At 46.4% G+C, this 17565-nt stretch overlaps 1 protein-coding gene across 2 annotated transcripts in view; it reads left to right on the top strand.

Moving 5' to 3' along the window:
• The first annotated feature begins 330 nt into the window (after positions 1-330).
• Positions 331-17565, top strand: part of RUFY1 (RUN and FYVE domain containing 1) — a 60023-nt gene continuing 42788 nt past the window's right edge. For both annotated transcript variants that reach the window (XM_028092619.2, XM_028092617.2), the window contains exons 1-5: positions 331-613; positions 10175-10348; positions 11684-11801; positions 15434-15535; positions 17085-17208. In XM_028092619.2, the coding sequence (XP_027948420.1) occupies positions 340-613; positions 10175-10348; positions 11684-11801; positions 15434-15535; positions 17085-17208 (792 nt within the window). In that variant the 5' untranslated portion in view covers positions 331-339. The remainder of the gene's footprint in view (positions 614-10174; positions 10349-11683; positions 11802-15433; positions 15536-17084; positions 17209-17565) is intronic.

The raw sequence follows: 17565 nt of genomic DNA, 5'->3' as shown, positions 1-17565 counted from the left end.
AGCCCAAGAGTAATTTTCCGGACGAGTCCTCCCGACTGGTGGGAATATGGGTGCTTAGGTTATGAATAGTACTTTGCTGAACCTTTCTGAGGTTAAAGGAGAGGGAAGGCGGGTGAAGAGGAAGGAGAACTTAGCGAACGGGAAAAAAAAAAATCTCTGCCCGCCCTCGCCTAGCCCGCCGCCCACCCGCGCGCCCGCCCGCGCGCCCGCCCGCGCGCCCGCCCGCGCGCCCGCCCGCGCGCCCGCCCGCGCGCCCGCCCGCGCGCCCGCCCGCGCGCCCGCCCGCGCGCCCGCCCGCGCCGCGTCCTCCGCCCGTCGCGGCCACGTGACACGGCCAAGATGGCCGACGGGGAAGACGGTTCCCTGGCGGGGCGGGAGCCGGAACCGGAGTCGGGAGAAGAGTTCGAGATCGTGGACCGGAGCCAGCTGCCTAGCCCTGGCGAACTGCGGAGCGCGGCCAAGTCGCGGACCGGGCCGGAGGGCTGGTCGGCGCCCATCCTGACCCTGGCGCGAAAGGCCACGGGCAACCTGTCGGCGAGCTGCGGGAGCGCGCTGCGCGCGGCCGCGGGGCTGGGCGGCGCGGACGGCGGCGCGGACGGCGCGGCGCGCACAGGTAGGCTGCGGCCGGGCACGCCCCGCGCGCGCCCGCGGGACAGGGGGCCGTTTGGCGGTCGGAACCGAGCTGGCGAGGGTGCCGAACCTCCGCAGCCTGTCAGACGGGTTGTTCAGAACCAACCTGTTAGCACGCATAACTCCTCGTCTGTTTTTCTTGATGCCGTGCAAGCCAAGATAAATGCGTGGGTTTGGACGGCCTGAGATTGGGCGACTCCCCTAGCAAACCCTTCTAATTGTGTGCCCTAGACAACATCCTGACCCCCGTGGCAGACTTGAAGAAAATGTACGAGTTTAAGCTTAGGTAGTCGGTATTAAGCTTAAAAGTACTCAAGAACTGAATCCGGTTCCGCTGTGTGCCGCGAATCTCCCAAATGCCAACCCGGCTCACGCCTCGGCTGTACCGACGCACCTAGGAGTGCGAGCTGCGAGGTGGAATTCGGGAGGCGATGGTTCCAGGCAGGCCGTGCTGCGCCGAGGCCAACTCCGTTGTGTGACGCGCGCAAGTCACCGCGTTTCCCAGGCTGTGCAGTAGGGGTTTTTTGATTCACACAGTGAGCTCTTCTAGTCCTCTTCAGCCCTTGTTATCTGGAATAGAGTTTCAGCATGTTAGAAGAATGGAAATAATGGGAATACTAAATGGTGATGATAAAAAGGGTGTGACTTGGAAAGCCCTATAAAGCCAGATATTGAGAGCTGTGTTCACCAATAGAGTAGCCACGACACACGTGTGATGTTTAAATGTTAAAATTAAAAATTCAGTTCTGTCTTCATAGAAAGTGTTGTGGGGCAGAGTTGATGGAAGACCGTAGTGCTAAGAATCATAATATGCCTTTGAGGTTTCTTGATTCCCTTCTACCCACCGGTAAAGTTGCTGCTTAGAAGTCATCGCTGACCCAGCAGAGTGAATTGTGAGAATTCCAGTGGTTAAGAAAGAGTAACGAGGGGCGCCTGGGTGGCTCAGTTGGTTAAACCGCTGCCTTCAGCTCAGGTCGTGATCCCAGGGTCCTGGGATCGAGCCCCACATCGGGCTCCCTGCTCAGCGGGAAGCCTGCTTCTCCCTCTGCCTGCCACTCCCCCTGCTTGTGCTCGTTCTCTCTCACTCTCTTGCTATCTCTCGCTCTCTCTCTGTGTGTCAAATAAATAAATAAAATCTTAAAAAAAAAAAGAGTAACGAGTAGAGAAAAGTTTACCAACAGACTTGTTTTGAGATTCTGGCTGTGGCAAGTAGGACTGGAAGGTAACGAAGAAGCCTGTGCACAGCCTTTGCACACACCTCTGGGTGTTTGATTGTGAGCCAGCCGTTGGCGGTGAGTCCCAAAAGTCAAGGCATATGAGGCGTTCTGGAGGCCTCTGAGATCATGTAGCAAGCAAATAATAAATGTTAGCTGTTCGCTGATAAATGCCATGTGCCAGTGCCTAAAATAGCACCTAGCACAGAATACTTAATAGTAAATATTTGCTGGGGCGCCTGGGTGGCTCAATCATTAAGCGTCTGCCTTCAGCTCAGGTCATGAAACCAGGGTCCTGGAATCGAACCCCGCATCGGGCTCCCTGCTCCGTGGGAAGCCCGCTTCTCCCTCTCCTTCTGCCACTCCCCCTGCTTGTGTTCCCTCTCTCGCTGTGTCTCTCTCTGTCAAATAAATGAAATCTTTAAAATAATAATAATAAATATTTGCTTACTTACTAGGTGCCAGGTATTAGTCTTAGATTTGTACCTATGTTAATTCATTTAACCCTCAAAATAACCCCAGGTGATAGCAGTCTTCCTGGTGTGCATCAGTGCAGGCTTTGATCCCTGTGGTCACCCGGGTACTCAGAGGTGCCCACACTTTAAATCCTTATTATCTTTGTTATTTTTTTGTTTTTTAAGATTTTATTTATTCATTTGACAGAGAACACAAGCAGGGGGAGCGGCAGGCAGAGGGAGAAGCAGGCTCCCCGCTGAGCAGAGAGCCCGACTCGGGGCGAGCCAGGACCCTGGGATCATAACCTGAGCCGAAGGCAGATGCTTAACCAACTGAGCCACCCAGGCGCCCCTGAATACTTGTTTTAAAATGCTATTTCACGTGGGCCCTGTTAGCACAGCGTGCCACAGTGATCCTGTACTCTATAGTTAACTCTCTTGTTTTTTTCTTGTTGTTTTAAGTAATAAAGGCAGGTGGTAAAAAAGAGAAGAAACCAAACCGTACAAAAGATCATTCAGTGTAGAGTATGTCCTCCTGTGCAGAAACTGCCCCCAGTCCTATCGTATCTTTCAGAGAGCCATCATCTCCCCCACGCAGTTTTCACACAAACCACAACACACACAGCAGGCTGTACATCTTGCTTGTTCATGTGTCTTCTCCTAAAGGATGGGTGACCAAGCGTGTGTTCCTAAGCGTTAACGTGCTCAGCACAATGGCTTGCACTCGGGTGCTCACTAAAGAGGGCTTGCTTGCTTGCTCGCTTGAAGATTTTATTTATTTGGGACGCCTGGGTGGCTCAGTAGTTAAGCGTCTGCCTTCCGCTCAGGTCATGATCCCGGGGTCCTGGGATCGAGCCCCACATCGGGCTCCCTGCTCAGCAGGAAGCCTGCTTCTCCCTCTTCCACTCCCCCTGCTTGTGTTCCCTCTCTCGCTGTCTCTCTCTGCCAGAGAGAGGGAGAGAGAAAGCACAAGCAGGGGGAGCAGCAGGCAGAGGGAGAAGCAGAATCCCCGCTGAGCAGGGAGCCCCATGTGGGACTTCGTCCGAGGACTCTGGGATCATGACCTGAGCGGAAGGCAGAGACTTTAACTGACTGAGCCACCCAGGCGTCCCAAGGGCATTCTTACATTTTAGAATTATTTAGGTACATATTTGCCATCAGACATGTGGTATGTATTATGCTTTTCTCTATTCTTCTTCCATGGGAAATGTCCAAGTGGCCCTCCACAGCTGGTGCAGCTCCTTTCACAATGAATCACAGTAACGTTTTCCTAGTTACGTTGCTGAACTCGAGTTAGCCCCAAGATGCTAAGTGAAAATTCTTGACAGCTGGGAAAGTGTTAAAGTTTTCCTCCTTGTCAATAGAGGGCAACACTGTACTGTGTTATAAGATCCTTCAAGACACCAAAGGGCTACTCACAACTAAAACTCAAATTTATCAAGAATCTACTTACTCCTCTATAACTGAGAACCCAACGACAACAACAACAAAAAAAACCCATAGGGCCCACTCCCCATCCTGCATACTCACTCTCTATACCAAAGGTGACAACCAGCTGTGAGCTGTTTGTGTCTGGTAGTTGCATTTTATATGCTGCATAGTATAAAAGAATTAAAAAAGTTCTGGGACACCTGGGTGGCTCAGTCAGTGAAGCGTCTGCTTTTGGCTCAGGTCATGATCTCAGTCCTGGGATCAAGTCCCACATGGAGCCTACTTCTCCCTCTGCCTACCGCTCCCCTTGCTTGTGCTCTCTCTCTGACAAATAAATAAATGAAATATTTTTTAAAAATAAAATAAAAAATAAAGCAATTTTTTTTTTTTTTTTTTTAGCCAGTGAGCTGGCTTTACATAAAAATCCAGATGTCCAGCTTCTGAAAACTCTGCGTCTGATCCTGTTGACCAGCATTCTTCCCGCCAGAGGGTGGTGCTCAGCGGGGTTGCCCCCTGGATGTCCATGGGGCCCCAGGTCCCCTCCAGCTCATCCTCCCATAGCAGCACTCATTTCTGTCCCAGCCTGGCCCCTGCGCAACAGTCAAGATGGAGATCCCTGAACAGACCATTTATTTGGCAATTCAGGAAGTATAGAACTTGGTGACATCCTCTGTGTTTTGCTGATGTGCTGAACTTTTTTTTTTTTTAAGATTTTATTTATTTGAGAGAGATGAGAGAGAGCACAAGTGGGTAGGAGAGGGAGAAGCAGACTCCCTGCTGAGCAAGGAGCCCGATGTGGGAATCGATCCCAGGAACTTGGGATCATGACCTAAGCCAAAGGCAGATGCTTAACGAGCCACCCAGGCGCCCTGTGCTGAACTCTTATTAATGAAGCTTAGAGATGTGAATAGCTTGGCCAAAGTCACAAAGCCAGTAAATTTGAGAGATGGAATGGCTTAAAAATCCACTTCACATTTTCCGAAGCTGTAAATTGAGCATGAATGGGAACAGGTGAGTCATGGAGCAGAAGGATGGATGGGATGGCTGCAGAGCACAGCCATGTACCCAGAAAGGGTGATAGTGATGTGGGAAACAAAGGCCAAAGAAAAATTAAACATCTATACTACCTGCAGCCCATTGGCAAGTCCTTGAAACAGGCCAAGTGACATTCTTCTAGGAACTCTGCTGTCTCCATGTTGATACTTTGCTAAGGGCAAAAGGAAATCTTACCCCAACCCCCAGGTCCTGTAAATCTACTTTAACATACAAAACTTCATTTGGAAACTTACTTTATCTCTAAACCTCCCCGCCAAGATAGATGTTGGCAATCATCCCTACCGATATACATCTGAAGGGTCTCATTACTAAGTTTTTATTAGATGGTAAAAATGGCCTTTTCCCAACAACAGGAGCCCCTTCAAGGTCCTGGAAACCTTGTTTCCAAATTCCTTAGAGACTTACACTATCCCTGACCCCCTCCCAACTTGAAAGTACATAATGGGCCACTCCTTACGACACCAGTGCCCACAGGTCCTGTCCCATGCTTTAATAAAACCACCTTTTTGCACCAAAAACGGATCAGGAATTCTTTCTTGGCTGTCGGCTCTGAACCCCAACATCTTTCCTACATCAATAGAAGCCACTGCCACCCATCGCTAATCACCTAAAACACTAGTCTTCATGTTGTTTTGCTCACATGACCCCCTAAAAAAAATCTTCAGCTTTTAAGGTTGACATGTTTTCTGGCATATTGTAAACATTAGTTTTTTTTTTTTTAAAGATTTTATTTATTTATTTGACAGAGACAGCAAGAGAGGGAACACAAGCAGGGGGAGTGGGAGAGGGAGAAGCAGGCTTCCCGCTGAGCAGGGAGCCTAACTCGGGGCTCGATCCCAGGACCTTGGGACCATAGACCTGAGCTGAAGGCAGACGCTCAACAGACTGAGCCACCCAGGTGCCCCAAATATTAACTTTTTAAAATAAAAGTGTTACATTATTCTTTAAGTGGTATGTAAATACCTAAATGATTTGATAAGCACTACCATTCATCTTTTAAGTTATTTGAAAACTTTACCATTTTTTTAAAGATACTTCTTTTTGAGTAATCTCTACACCCAACGTGTGGCTCGAACCAACCCCAAGATCAAGAGTCGCATGCTCTACCAACTGAGCCAACCAGGCGCCCCTGAAAACTGTATATTTTCCCTTTTATTCCTTGAACTTGAATTTCTATTCCATTTCCATATGTTTTAAATTTTTTTATTATTTTTAAAAAATTATTTTTTTTAAGTTTTTTTTATTTTTTATTAGAGTGCAAGCAGGGGGAGTGGCAGGCAGAGGGAGAGGGAGACGTAGGCGCCCTGCTCAGCAGGGAGCCTGACGTGGGGCTCGATCCCAGGACCCCAGGATCACAACCCGAGCCGAAGGCAGGCACTTAACCGTCTGAGCCCCCAGGCGCCCCAAAAATTATTATTTTAAAAAATTTTATTTATCATCCTGTCATACATCTCAGGGAAAAAAAGTAAATTAAAATTCAATAAACTTTTTTGTGACTAAAGCTCTAAGTGTATAAAATATTTTTCTTGTGGAATGAATTACCATTAAAATAATAAGAAATGCTAAGTTGACAAAAGGGTTTATTTTTATACATAATTACTATAAACTTTTCTTGTTATTGTTTCTCTTAATGGGCTTGTTTGGTTTTTTTATTAGCATGTATCCACAAATGAAAATATATGGTTTACTCATAAAATATGATGGGACTCAGCATCAATTTTATTCCCATTTTTTGGTTTTTTAATAGATGCGAGCCTTGAGAAACCTGGTTCATATAAACAGGAAATAGAAATGGACAGTTTTGTTATAGTAAGGTCATACTTTTGAATTCCTTCCAATTATATGCCCCAAGTCGCATTGATCTTTTGTCAAAATTTATTTTTTCTTTATTTTTGTTTAATAAAAATGAAAATCACCTGACTTGCAAAAGGATGCAACCCAATCATCTTAAATTTCCCAGCCTCAGAAGGTTCCCCCAAAAAAGCCTTTACCCAGACTTATTAAATGAAAATTATACCTGTAATTCTTTCAATAGTTACTTAACCCAGAACACTCAGAATAGTTGGGGACACCTGAATGTTGCTTATTTCATTACACCTTTGTCAACACAGTATTATTTGCCAACACAAAAAGACTTAGTTTATGTGTACTTCAAATCCATTTTCTTCAAAAACATGGAGCTATAGTATTGGCCCATCTAATGTATGGAACATGTTCCTCAAATTAATGGTACATCCTAGGAAGGAGTATTGAGACAGGCTGAGAATAATTACATATATCTGTGGGAGAAAAAAATGTTTAATTTTCTGAATTCAGGCTAGCCGGCAGAGAACTAGAGACCGTCCCCCTCCCCCAAGACCAGTTTCCTTAACTAAGTACAATAAAGCAATGAGAGGTTGAAAGCCCTTCATGCTTTGGGTAACTTGAATCATCAAAGGAGGCTTCACCTCCACTTGGTGTGTGGGACTCTCTGGACCCCAGGTCGGTGTAGTGTAGTTTTGACTAGCATTGTTGGTGAGGTCCGGAGTCAATAGCCAGGAAAGAATTCCTGAGACGTCTGTGGTGCAAAAAGGTGATTTTTAATGGGATAGGACCAGTGGGCAGAAAGAGCTGCTGCACTGGGGCTGTGAGGAATGGCTGATTATATGTGTGGGAGTTGGGGGAGGTAAGGACAAAGGGAGGTGTCCAAAAGGACGTCCATACGCTAAAGTCTCTGGATACTGCAGGCCTTGCTATTGTCAAACTAAGGTTGCTTTTCCCTCTGGGAAAGCATTAGCGTTAAGACAGTTGGGAGGAGTGTTATACTCTGCCTGCCTCAAGTATTTGTCAGTGGGGCTACAGGATAGAAGGAAATTTAATTTTATTTACATTCCCTTTTGCCTTTGTTTCCCATATCACTGTGGAGGGGTGGGTGATGTTAGGGCTCCAGGAAATTGAGTCTGTGGGTCTCTAGACGTCAGGCTGTTGGTAACAGATTGGTAACTTGGTAACAGGATGCTTTTGCCTTGTAAATCTCTAGGACATTGGTAAACTGATGGAGACTCCTGTCCTATGGGACTGTGATCTTTGTCAGTTAACCATTTGTTTTTCCCTTTCTTTAGTTTTAGAGCAGCCAGGAGTGCCTGAGGAATGTCACACATAGCCCACCTGTTGGGGGGGGGTGCAGGTGTCAGCTTGTGCTTTGTCCTCAGCTTGCTCTCTGCTCCCTCATCAGGTGCATCCAGATGCACCTATCCAGATGTGGGATAGGGAGTAAATCTATAACCAGGCGGCAGGAGTGCAAGGGCACCTGGCTCCCAGGCTCCCAAACAGACCAGGTTCAGCCACTTGCCACTGATAGGATCCAATGGCAGAGAGATGAGTGGTGGTGAACCAAGAAAGGAATTTATTGCAGTGAGGCCAGTACTGGGAAGACGGGAGTAGCATCTCAAAGGCGGTCTACCAGTGTTGAAAATACCCTAGATTTGTATAAGGAAAACGTGGGACAGTTGGTGGGTACAGGCAGGTGGGCAGTAAAGGCCTCGTCCCTCGTCTTGCAGTTGGTCACACGGAGTCTTCGCTGGTTCAGGGCAGTCCTTACTGTAAGTTTGGGTTCCCATCAGGGGATGCCTCGCCCGCATAAGCTGGAAAGAACTTAATCAATTAGAAAAGTACAGATTGAGGTGAAAATGGAGGTGGTTGAAGCCCTCCGCTTCACATGGGGCTGTCCTGTGGAGCTGTGAAACTCGAGGGGCTGGAAACGGATCTGCAAACATCTGGGCTTGCCTGGCGCTGCGCCAGAATCCTGGCTCTGCGTTCTCCTGAGAAGAGCTGGTTTACAGACCTGGGCGTGGTGTCTTCGTCAGCAGTAAATCTTTGCAAATTGCTTCTGTGTTTATTGGTCCATTCAGAGTTTCTCCCTCTCTTGATGAAGCTTTACAATTTTTATTTTCTTTGCCAATCATCCAGCTCATTAACGCTTTCAAATTATAAATACAATATATAGGATTCTCTCGAAATTTAAAAATAATTATACCACCCCCACCCATTTAATCAACCCATTTTTCTCTGGTCAAATGTTTAGACCGATTTTTCTTTGCCAGCAGCTGTCTTCGTGGGTGTCTGAGACTTTAGAATTTTTAGTCCCAGGCTGTCTTAAGTCTCAATAATCTTGACTTAATACCTTTATTATAAATTCAGTCATAATTCATTTCTTTTCCATTTAGCTATCCATGTGTTCGCTCTTTTAACTATCTCTATGTTCATATTAATTAATGACCATGAAATCAAACATCCATAAAGGATTAATATCAATATTAATTTATACAGAATATACAGATCACTAGACAATTCAGCAAGGAAGTTGATTTAACATGCTATTTACAGAATCCTAGGAGACGATAAACGTGAAAAGCTACTTAACCTCAGTAGTGATCAGACAGCTGCCAACTGAAACAATACGACCCCCCACCACCACCACCACCACCACGGTCCGGTCGGCAAATGTTTCGGACTAAACGTTGGCGGGAGTTCAGAGGGGCGCACGCGGGCTTATTTTTTCCCGCCAGGACTCGGTTAATCGCGTGGAGTCTGCATTTTTAATTTCTAGGCTGCCTGCTTACTGGGTATGAGGGGGACACTTGGTAAACATTTGTCATGGGTATCTGATACTGACGGCCCACAGACTTTTTTTTTACTCTTAAAACAAAGCGAAAGCGTTAATGGGAGTTGGAAATGGAAACGGAGCTGAGTTTTTCTGATTCTAGCGGTTTTCCATACAAAAGGGTAAGACTCGTACTGCCCACTAACTGTAGACTGAAGATGGACAACGAGAATTTGAGTCTGGAACTCAGGAGCAGAGACTTTTCTAAAGGCACTTGGGTTGACACCGTCGGACAAAAGAACAGGCTCAGAGAGTCATCTGAGGAGGCCGAGGACAGGGCCACCCGCGCGGAGAATACAAAATGGCGCCCTTTAGCTTCGTGGGCGTGGCCTCCGGCTGGGCCCGTCCAATCGGAATGTCCAAGGGCGGAACACTTTGCCCAGCTCGTCCTCCAGCTTGGGGCGGGGCTTCCTGGAGTTTGTCCCCTTCCATTGGTCAAAAGTGGAATTACTGGCTGTGGGAAAGGCCAATCGCGGCAAGCCTTAGTAGAGCCGTCGCCTTAGCAACGCGCGGAGCCGCCTGGGAGAGGTCTCTCGAGACTGACCCGCGCGGCTCAGGCTGCCCAGGTGCAGCCGTGACCTCCAGGGATCAGAGGCCGGTTGACTCCGAAGCCCAGTTATCCGTCCAGCCGCACGTCCGCGCTCGGAACTGATCGCCTGGCCCCCCGCCAGGCCGATCTTCCATCCTCCTCACCCCGGACCACCCTCAGTCCACTAACGAGGCTGTCCCTGTTTCCGCCCCAACAGCTTCCAGGTGCCAGATGATGGAGGAGCGTGCCAACTTGATGCACATGATGAAACTCAGCGTCAAAGTCTTGCTCCAGTCTGCCCTGAGCCTGGGCCGCAGCCTGGATGCGGACCATGCCCCCTTGCAGCAGTTCTTTGTAGTGATGGAGCACTGCCTCAAACACGGGCTTAAAGGTGAGCTGGAGGGGGCGTTCGGGGGCGGGAAGTCGGGCCAGCTGTTTGCTCAGTATGTATTCATCAGTGCTGAGCATTGTTCTGGGTGCTGGGATAACAGCAGGGTACAAAACAGACGCGGTCCCTGCACGCCAGACCCCACATCGAGAGCAGCACTGTCAGGGGAAATGCCAGGCAAGCTACTTGTGCAATTTTTAGTGTTTTGGTAGCCACGTTAAAAAAAAAAAAAGTAAAAAGAAACAGGTGAAATTAATTTTAAGAACACATTTTATTGACCCCAGTATATCCTAAATATTACGATTTTGACACATAATCAGTATTTAAAAGCCTTATTGATGAGGTATTTTACATTCTTCATTCTACTAAGGCTTAAAAACCCACTGTGTGTTTTATACCACATCTCAATTGCACCAGCTACATTTCACGTGCTTGGAGCACAGTTCTAGGGACCAGACAATAAATGCAGAAACAGACTTAATTACAAAATGCTACAAATTCAAGGAAGCAGCAAGGGTTTCAGCTAGATGAGAGGGGAGGTCTTGCTGGGGAGGTGAACTGTGAGCTGAGACCTAAAGGAGAAAAAGTTAGCTGTGCCAAGATTTGGGACAAGAGCATTCCTTAGTGGGGGAAGAAACAGGTGGGCAGAAGTCCTGGGTGAGACCAGGCTTGGTTTGAGGAAGATGCCAGTGGGCTCCGAGGGAGAGTGGGAGGAGATGAAGTCAGGGAAATGGATTGGGGGGTGGGGGAAGGCTGGATCATGTAGGCCTTTACAGGTCATGTGAAGAGTTGGATTGTATTGTAGGTGTATCTGGAGGATTTTAAGCAAAGGGGAAAACATGACCTGACTTAACGTTTTTAAAAGAACTTCCATGTGTGTGAAGAGATTGTAAGGGCGGGGGGGGGGGTGGTGAGGAGGTGGCCATATTAGGAGCAAGGAGACCCATGAGAATGTTACTGGCAGCAATTTAGATGAGGGATGGTGGTGACAATTTGAAATCTGGCGTTGATGTTGGCATCAGGTAGGAGGGAGAAAGGGGAAGGATTTCTACAAGCCATATATACGTATATATGTACATATGTACACGCACACACTTGTTTTATTTCACGGGCAGTAAATACTTGGAGTAAGAGCATAGTCGGGTGTCACAGAAGCCCTGTCACCAGAGGAAGGGAGAGCTCGTTTGTTACCTGACGTCTCCGAGTCCCCAAGACTAAATCAGGATTAAGCAGTAGAGCTGTGCATTGTCCATTTGGCTTTTGGGGAGAGAGACTGTGGGCGCCTGAGGACATTTTGCAACCTGTTCTTATGAATAACACTTTTGTTTTCCCTTTTAGTTAAGAAGAGTTTTATTGGCCAAAATAAATCTTTCTTTGGTCCTTTGGAGCTGGTGGAGAAACTTTGTCCAGAAGCATCAGATATAGCCACTAGTGTCAGAAATCTGCCAGAATTAAAGTGAGTGAGAAGTAGCTAACACTGATTTAATGTTTGAAAAAAAACTCCCTCGTATTTACCCATTTCTCAATTCCTTGCTGATAAACTTTTTCTAATTTAGAACAAATTGTAACATGAGGGACACTCCACTTAAACTTTAGTCTCAGCTCTGCTGCTCATTATACTCAAAATCTTGAGCAAGATTTGCCCCTCCCTGAGCCTGTTTCCTTATCTTTAAGATGGGGACAGCGATTCCTATAGGTCACACGAGGTCATGTAGTTTGAAAAGGTGTTGTGGGGACCTGGCTGGCTCAGTCAGTAGGGCACTTGACTCTTGATCTCAGGTCGTGAGTTCCGGCCCCATGTTGGGCATAGAGATTTTAAAAAGAGAGAGAGAGAAAAGATGTTGTTACCTGAGGAGCAGTTACAAGAGTAAAGGGGGTCATTGTTATGCTCCTGGAATCCATGCTTTGGATGCATCTGGGCAGTTTTCAGAATAATATAGTTCGGGCCAGATTTTAGATTGTAGGACATGGGACATTTGTGAAAAGGTGAGACATATCATTTACCATGTCTGGGTTGGCACCTTGGGATATCCATGCATTGGCTCAAAATAAAAAAACTGGACAGAATACAAACAAGGCATCAAAAACTAATGATGTAATGTAGGGTGAGTAACCTTACAATAAAAAAATTAAAATAATACAAACAAGGGGTCATCATGAAATCTGCATTTAGAAGGGGACCTAGAGAGCCTTGGGCCCATGCAAAACACCCTGCCTCTCCCACAGGGGGACACCACTTTCCAGCCTTACACACTTCTGAGGAACCAGCCTGTTCCATTTTCAGATAATAATCGCCAGCATTTACCAAGGGCCTGCCGTGTGCCAGGCATTCTGCTAAGGACATTTCAGGATCTCATTTAATTCCCCACAACGAAGCCTCCAGGAGAGCTGTTGGGATCCACGCATGATTAAGTACAGAAACTGAGACAGAGCAGCTAAGTAACCTGCCCGAGGGCCCTTAGCAAGTGAGTGGTGCAGCCAGGAAGGGAACACAGGTCTAAGGGATTCTAGAACCCTCTAAGTCCCACTACGTTCCTTGCTGTGGAGCCCTGTGCGGTCTTCTCAAGATGAAACTGAAGCCTCGGTCCCTGTCGCTAGTTCAGCCCTTGGGCCTGTCCCACAGAAGGCAAATCCTTTTGCACTGTGACAACTTTCAAATACGTATTTAGTGAGCTCTCAGGAGCTTCCCATGTCTGCTTTGTTTCAGCAGTTCCTTTTGTGGTCCTGCTGCCCATCCCTTCCGACCAGCTCACTCCCTCATGAGGGAAGACGCGAGACGGAGGCCTGGTGCGTTCAGATCGGAGCAGACTGGGGCTGTCCCTCCTCCAACACTCAGACCTCTGTTTCCAGTTGTGCATGGGAGGCAGTTTTGAAGTCTTGTGCTAACAAAGAGCTCAATGTCCGCTAAACCCACCACCTCCTTCCCTTCTTAGTTTGTGGCTGTGAACAAGTGACAGGCTTGGCCTGTCGAAATCCTCCCCTGTCTCCTGAAAAGGAAAGACACAATAGTTCCCTTCTCTTGATGGCTCCAGAGGAGTAGCCTCACTGGGGGCCGTGTGGGAGAGGACCTTTTTTTTTACTATTTCATTAAATTGTTATAAAAGTTCTAAAATTTTCACATTTTGGAGGTTTGTGACTACTGTTTTGGGGGGTGGAAGGGTAGTTTGAAACTTTTGCAGGATGCATTTTGTATCCTGAGGAGTCTTGAGTTTAGTTCCCCTATCTAATTGAAATGAAAATACCTTTTGCAGTATGACCCTGTCACCCAAAATTTTTCATTGTTCTCAGGTCACTGGTGGGTTTCTTTGTTCGCTTGTTTGTTGTTGTTTTAAGATTTTTATTTATTTATTTGAGAGGGCACAAGTTGCGGGGGTGAGGGGGAAGGCAGAGGGAGAGGAAGAACCAGACTCGAATCCAGGATCCTGAGATCATGACCTGAGCTGAAGGCAGACACTTGCCGACTGAGCCACCCAAGCTTCCCCACAACATCATTTTTGCAATGGCCACAGAGCATTCAGAAAAAATAACTCCCCTTTGGACTTTGTGCTTGTCTTCGGTTTTTCATTATCCGAAGAGTGCGGCAGACCATCTCCACACATATGTTTTTATGTGCATCCTAAATTACTTCCTTACCACACATTATTAGAGCTTTGATAACCCGATCAAATCACTGGCTGGAAGTGTAGTGCGGGTTTATGTGCCTGACAGGCCACACATGTCCGTGTCCCTTTGCCACATCATGCCAGTATTCAGTATTTTTTTTTTCTACTTTATTTCCTTTCCTTTGTGCTCTGGTTTAACCTCATTTATTTAGGGGAGGGAGGGTTTCAAAGCCTTTTGTACTGATGGGTTGGATTAACCCCTACGGGCCTGGCTCTTGGAAGCACTCAGCCCCCACAGCTCCCTTTGGTGCCGATACTGATTGCAGGAGCACCTCGACTACTTTCGTAGAGATCACAAATGCCGTCACTCTGCCTAGAACAGAATCTTTCTCTTCAAGCACTGTTAGGTCTACAGTTGGGAGGCTTTCTGTTTTCTTCTGATGTTTAGAGCAGGCCTTTTCAAAATTGCCTCTTTGAGATTGGTTCCACAACAGCACGAATGTACTAAACGCTAACGAAGTGTACACGTAAAAAGGTAAATTTTATGTTCTGTGTGTTTTGCGACAATTAAAAATAAAATTGCACCTTTGAGCTAATGCCTCAAAACGTGTTGGATATATTAATAGAAATAGAGATATATTAGATATATAATAGATATATTAGATATATAATAGATTTATTAATGAGATACATTAATCCGTTGAAGAAATGTTTATCCAGTATACAAACCTAACCTGATATTTCCTGGCCCCCTGTGAAATTTTATGAATATATGCAAAGTTTTATCTAATTGTATTTGTTCCAGAAATCAGATTTTTTTTGTGGCTTAAGAGGTTTTTTTTGTTTTTTTAAAAAGATTTTATTTATTTGAGAGAGAGTGAGAGCTAGAGAGAGAGAGAGCACACACAGAAGGAGAGAGAAAAGGAGACTCCCCGCTGAGGAAGTAGCCCGATGGGGGACTCGATCCCAGGACCCTGGGATTATGACCTGAGCTGAAGGCAGATGCTTTCACTGACCAAGCCACCCAGGCATCCCTAAGAGTTTTTTTCTCTTGTCAAAACAAACAAACCAGGGGACCCTGGGTGACTCAGTCAGTTAGGCTTCTGCCTTCGGCTCAGGTCATGGTCCCAGGGTCCTGGGATCGAGCCCTGCATCGGGCTCCCTGCTCTGCGGGGAGCCTGCTTCTCCCTCTCCAACCCCCGCCCCCCACTGTGTTCCCTCTCTCGCTGTCTCTCTCTCTCAAATAAATAAATAAAATCTTAAAAAAAAATTAAAAAAAAAAATACATGTCCTTGATACAAAATTCAAATAGTACCCAAAGGTTTGCAGAGAGTGGTTTTCTGGGCCTTCCCACCCAAGCTCCAAAGCTGCCATTCCCTGTGTTCACATGCACGTACGTTCAGGAAGATGTGTATCTCTTTAGCTAAATTGGGGGCTTGGGGGGTTTTGGTGTTATGCCTTAACAGTTTGGTTCTCTGAATTCCAGGACAGCTGTGGGAAGAGGCAGAGCCTGGCTGTATCTTGCACTCATGCAAAAGAAACTGGCAGATTATCTGAAAGTGCTCATAGACAATAAACATCTCTTAAGGTATTTTACCTCCTATCTTTGCTGTCTTTTGCTCCTAAAATACTTGGAACATCGTTCTAGAGATGGTTTGGAATTAAAACAAGAGTGTGCGATGTACACAGCTTTAAAGAGTATTTCATTTTTCGAGCACGGGTATCTGAAAGTCATTATGAATGAAGATTCATATTGCTTTTCATTTTGAAAAGTCCTTTCAAAGATAATTCTTCAAAAATACCTAAGATTAAGTAACTGACAACCTACTCGATTAGGCTTCAACAAAATAGCACTTATTAGATTTCTTGATAACAGGAAAAAAATGACTTTAAAACTAGATGCAGTGAACAATTTTAAAGTATAAAAACCTACCTTTTATAAGAGAACATAGCTATATTGCCTATTTTAGGATTCCATATCCATCTTGTAAAAGTTTATATTTCTTAGCATCCGTAATGACTGACTAGCTGTCCCTGAAATTTATGACTGGTTCATTTTTGATACTTACATATAAGCAAAAATAATCCTCACAAAAGGAATTTTCTCTAGAACATGGGAATTTATAAGGGAAGAATCTCTCTAGAGTTAATTTGTCTGATTGAGTTAAAAATATCTTTTATAGTATGGCCTGCCACTCAAAATTTTTCATTGTTTTCAAGTTATGGCTTATTATTGAGCATATCTTTATATGATAAATAGGGATTTCAAAATACTTTTTCAAATACTTCACCTACTTTGTGTTTTCAGTACAATCACACTGAGTAACTTTGAGGTGTGGATTTTGTTCTAATGAACTAATTCTTTTTTTAATTGAAATATAGTTGATACATAATGTTACATCAGTTTCAGGCATGCAACAGAGTGATTCCACAAGTCTACACTATTATGTTGTGTTCACAAGTGTAGCTACTATCTGTCGCCATACAAAGTGATGACAGTACCATTGACTGTGTTCCCTGTGCTGTACCTTTCATCCCCATGACCTCATGACCTAATTCTTAAGACACTGAGGTCTCACGCACACTCACACATACACACAGTTCGTAAACGAGCACATCATTGGTGCCCAGGAGCTGTAGTAGATGGAGCCCCCTGTGAATGGCTGAGGTGACTGGGAGGTGAGGAAGTAAAAGCAGCCAGTGTGGAAGGGGGGGTTTATTCTTGGATGTGGGGGGCTATGGGGTCCTGCTTCCTGTTGGCATGAGTGTAGAAATAGCGCATAGCAGTGCGGAAGAAGGCGCCAATGGGGACAGGAGGGGCAGACTGATGGTCGGGAACACAGAAGCCAAGAGGAGACGGGAAGGACTGGGGTCCAGGGTCCACAGAGGAGTCAGCCTCAGATTGGAGGCAGGAGGAGCCTGTCCTCAACCACGGGAAGAGAAGAGGCAGCAGCACTTGAAGTGGGGGCGGGAAATGAAAGGCAGAAGGAAACTGGCACCAGGGGGTTTCTGGGCACCTGGGGAAGCTGGCAGCCTGGCCCATCTGTTGAGAGGTGAAAGGACAGGGCAGGTTGGGGAGAAGGTGGTGAACATCCCTTCCTGAGCAGCCGGCCACCTGTTGTGTCAATCTCTTCCAGTGAGTTCTATGAGCCCGAAGCATTAATGATGGAGGAAGAAGGGATGGTGATTGTCGGTCTGCTGGTGGGACTCAATGTTCTTGATGCCAATCTCTGCTTAAAAGGAGAAGACTTGGATTCTCAGGTAGGATGGGAATCTTGGGCCCGGGATTTTGCACAGGGCTGTGGACATGTGCCGGGCCTTCTTATGGGCAAAGGGCAGAGGGTATCTGCTCCAGGGCTGTGCCAGGTGCTATGCTGGGGAAGGGAAGTCCGGGCCAGGGCACGGAGGCACACTGTGGTGGACGCTGGGCTCAGTTTGCAGGCCATCTGTACCATGCTAACGGCCATGCTTTTGTCCGTGGAGCTTCGAGAAGCCATTGGAGGTTTTTAAGCAGTGTGCTGGCATAATCAGGCCCGGGTTTGAGAAAGATCAATCTAGCAACCATCGAGGTTATGAGTTAGACGCGGCCAAGAGTGGAGACCGCAGAAACATGGAGCA

This window comes from Eumetopias jubatus, unplaced genomic scaffold (assembly GCF_037043125.1).
Source record: "Eumetopias jubatus isolate StellerSeaLion01/CBP00866 unplaced genomic scaffold, mEumJub1_p1.0 scaffold_5, whole genome shotgun sequence".
Taxonomy (NCBI): domain Eukaryota; kingdom Metazoa; phylum Chordata; class Mammalia; order Carnivora; family Otariidae; genus Eumetopias; species Eumetopias jubatus.
The sequence above is the reverse complement of the archived record's forward strand: the minus strand, read 5'-3'. Positions and strand labels throughout refer to the sequence as shown.